At 36.5% G+C, this 1,806-nt stretch overlaps 1 protein-coding gene across 2 annotated transcripts in view; it reads right to left on the bottom strand.

Annotated features, from left to right (window-relative positions):
* The window catches only part of Elovl7 (ELOVL fatty acid elongase 7), a 206,562-nt gene that overhangs the window by 3,824 nt on the left and 200,932 nt on the right, over window positions 1-1,806 (bottom strand). For both annotated transcript variants that reach the window (XM_023707742.1, XM_004623065.2), the window contains exon 7: window positions 1,140-1,276. In XM_023707742.1, the coding sequence (XP_023563510.1) occupies window positions 1,140-1,276 (137 nt within the window). The remainder of the gene's footprint in view (window positions 1-1,139; window positions 1,277-1,806) is intronic.

Raw genomic sequence — 1,806 nt, 5'->3', positions numbered from 1 at the left:
TTTTTTCCCAGGGTACCACTGGCAGAATATGAACCCAGTTTATTAGAGAATGCAAATCTGGAAACATGAGGGTGAGAGAATTCTCCTTTTAATAAAACAATAAAATTCAAAGTAAATCAGCATCTGCTACCTCGATATTCTTTTAAAGAAATCATAGACCATGTGTGCATTAGGATTAAACCAAATAGTTCTATTATTTCAAACTTTCTTTTACAGGAAAGTAATATTCAAACTCATATAACACATATACATTCATATACCATTTTATACCTTTAATGCTTGTCATCGTTTTTACTGATTAGAAGAACAAAGATTTTTTTCGAGGCAATTTAGAACCAGAATATGGAATTGCTAACTTTTTTTTCTTTTCTTTTTTTTTTTGGCTACCACTGGGCATCAAACTGAGAGCTCCTGCCTGCAAGGTGAGCCCTCTACTCCAGCCCAGAAATTCTTGCTTCTAATTTAGTACTATGTCTGTCAGTCATTGCAGCTTTGAGGTTATTTTCATCACATAGATGGTAGTTTATATTTAGACATGTTTAACTAAATTATATATATATGCTTTATATACATAAATTATATATATATGTGCTAAGAGAGAGAGAGAATATCAAGGAACCTACCACTAAGCTACCCTATCCCATATTTTTAAATAAATGTGTTAAATACCATACAGATGGCCTGAAGACTAATTTAATGCTTGAATCTCTGCAGTTATCACACACGCTTTGTTTTCAGTGCAGTTCCTGACAAAGCTCACATAATGTAGAAAGGACAGCGACACTACCACCTTTTGTATTTTATGAACTTTGTTCTGCAGGTGGTTTCTTTAAAAAAAAATTATTTATTTATTTATTTATTTATTTGCTTATTTGGTACAGGGTTTTGCTACCCAGCTCAGATTCATAATGATCCTCCTGCCTCAGCCTCCCCAGAGCTGGGATTACAGTTGTGTGCCACCACGCCTGGTTTCAATGGCCAGCACGGCAGGAGGTATCAGGGCTCGAACCTGGGTCTTTGTGATTGCCAGGCACGTGCTTAGACTACTGATCTAGTTCCCTGGCTCCAGGTGGTTTCTTAATGCATAGCGAAAACAACTCTAGTTTCATGTCTTGTTTTACAGATAATTAATTACTCACAAGCTGTAAAGATGTCAGATGTTTTTTCCACCACAGATACTTCTGGTAGGAGGGTCCCATAGCACACAGCCCATAGTAGGTGTACATGACTACATGCACAGCGGTGTTCACCAGGGCGTGGAAAGTTCCCAAACCACCTAAAAAAAATGTTGCAACATCAGGGCACTGTTCCTTAAAATCAGGTACGTTTTTTGTCTGAACTGAGATTTCAATTTTCAGATTTCAGATTTCATGAATTTCAGCAGAAAGAAACAAAAACAGAACTGAAATATCAATTCTGCTACACAGCCATCAAACTAGGGGAAGCTGGGTAATATATTTGTTTAAAAATAAGATCCAGACCTTAGAAAATAAATTGGCATGTTTATTAGCTATATTTTACCATCAAGATAGCCTTACAATTTGGGTTTACTTTCACAGACTAAATTGAGGGCCGGGGAGATAGCTCAGTAGAATAAATGCTTGCCTGGCAAGCACAAGATCCTGAGTTCAATCCCCTATACCGCAAAAAAAAAAAAAGAGAGAGAGATCCTTCTTAAACATGATCCATTGCTTAACAATACTCAAAATAACTTTAAAAAGGTTACCATACCTAATAACAATAAGCTTGTCTTCTGGATGGTAAGCAACCTAAGTTTGCAGACCAAAATTAGAGAAAAAGGAGGGC

Source organism: Octodon degus, unplaced genomic scaffold (assembly GCF_000260255.1).
Source record: "Octodon degus isolate 3935 unplaced genomic scaffold, OctDeg1.0 scaffold00001, whole genome shotgun sequence".
In the NCBI taxonomy this organism is placed as follows: Eukaryota; Metazoa; Chordata; class Mammalia; order Rodentia; family Octodontidae; genus Octodon; species Octodon degus.
This window is presented reverse-complemented; position numbering and strand designations above follow the sequence as displayed.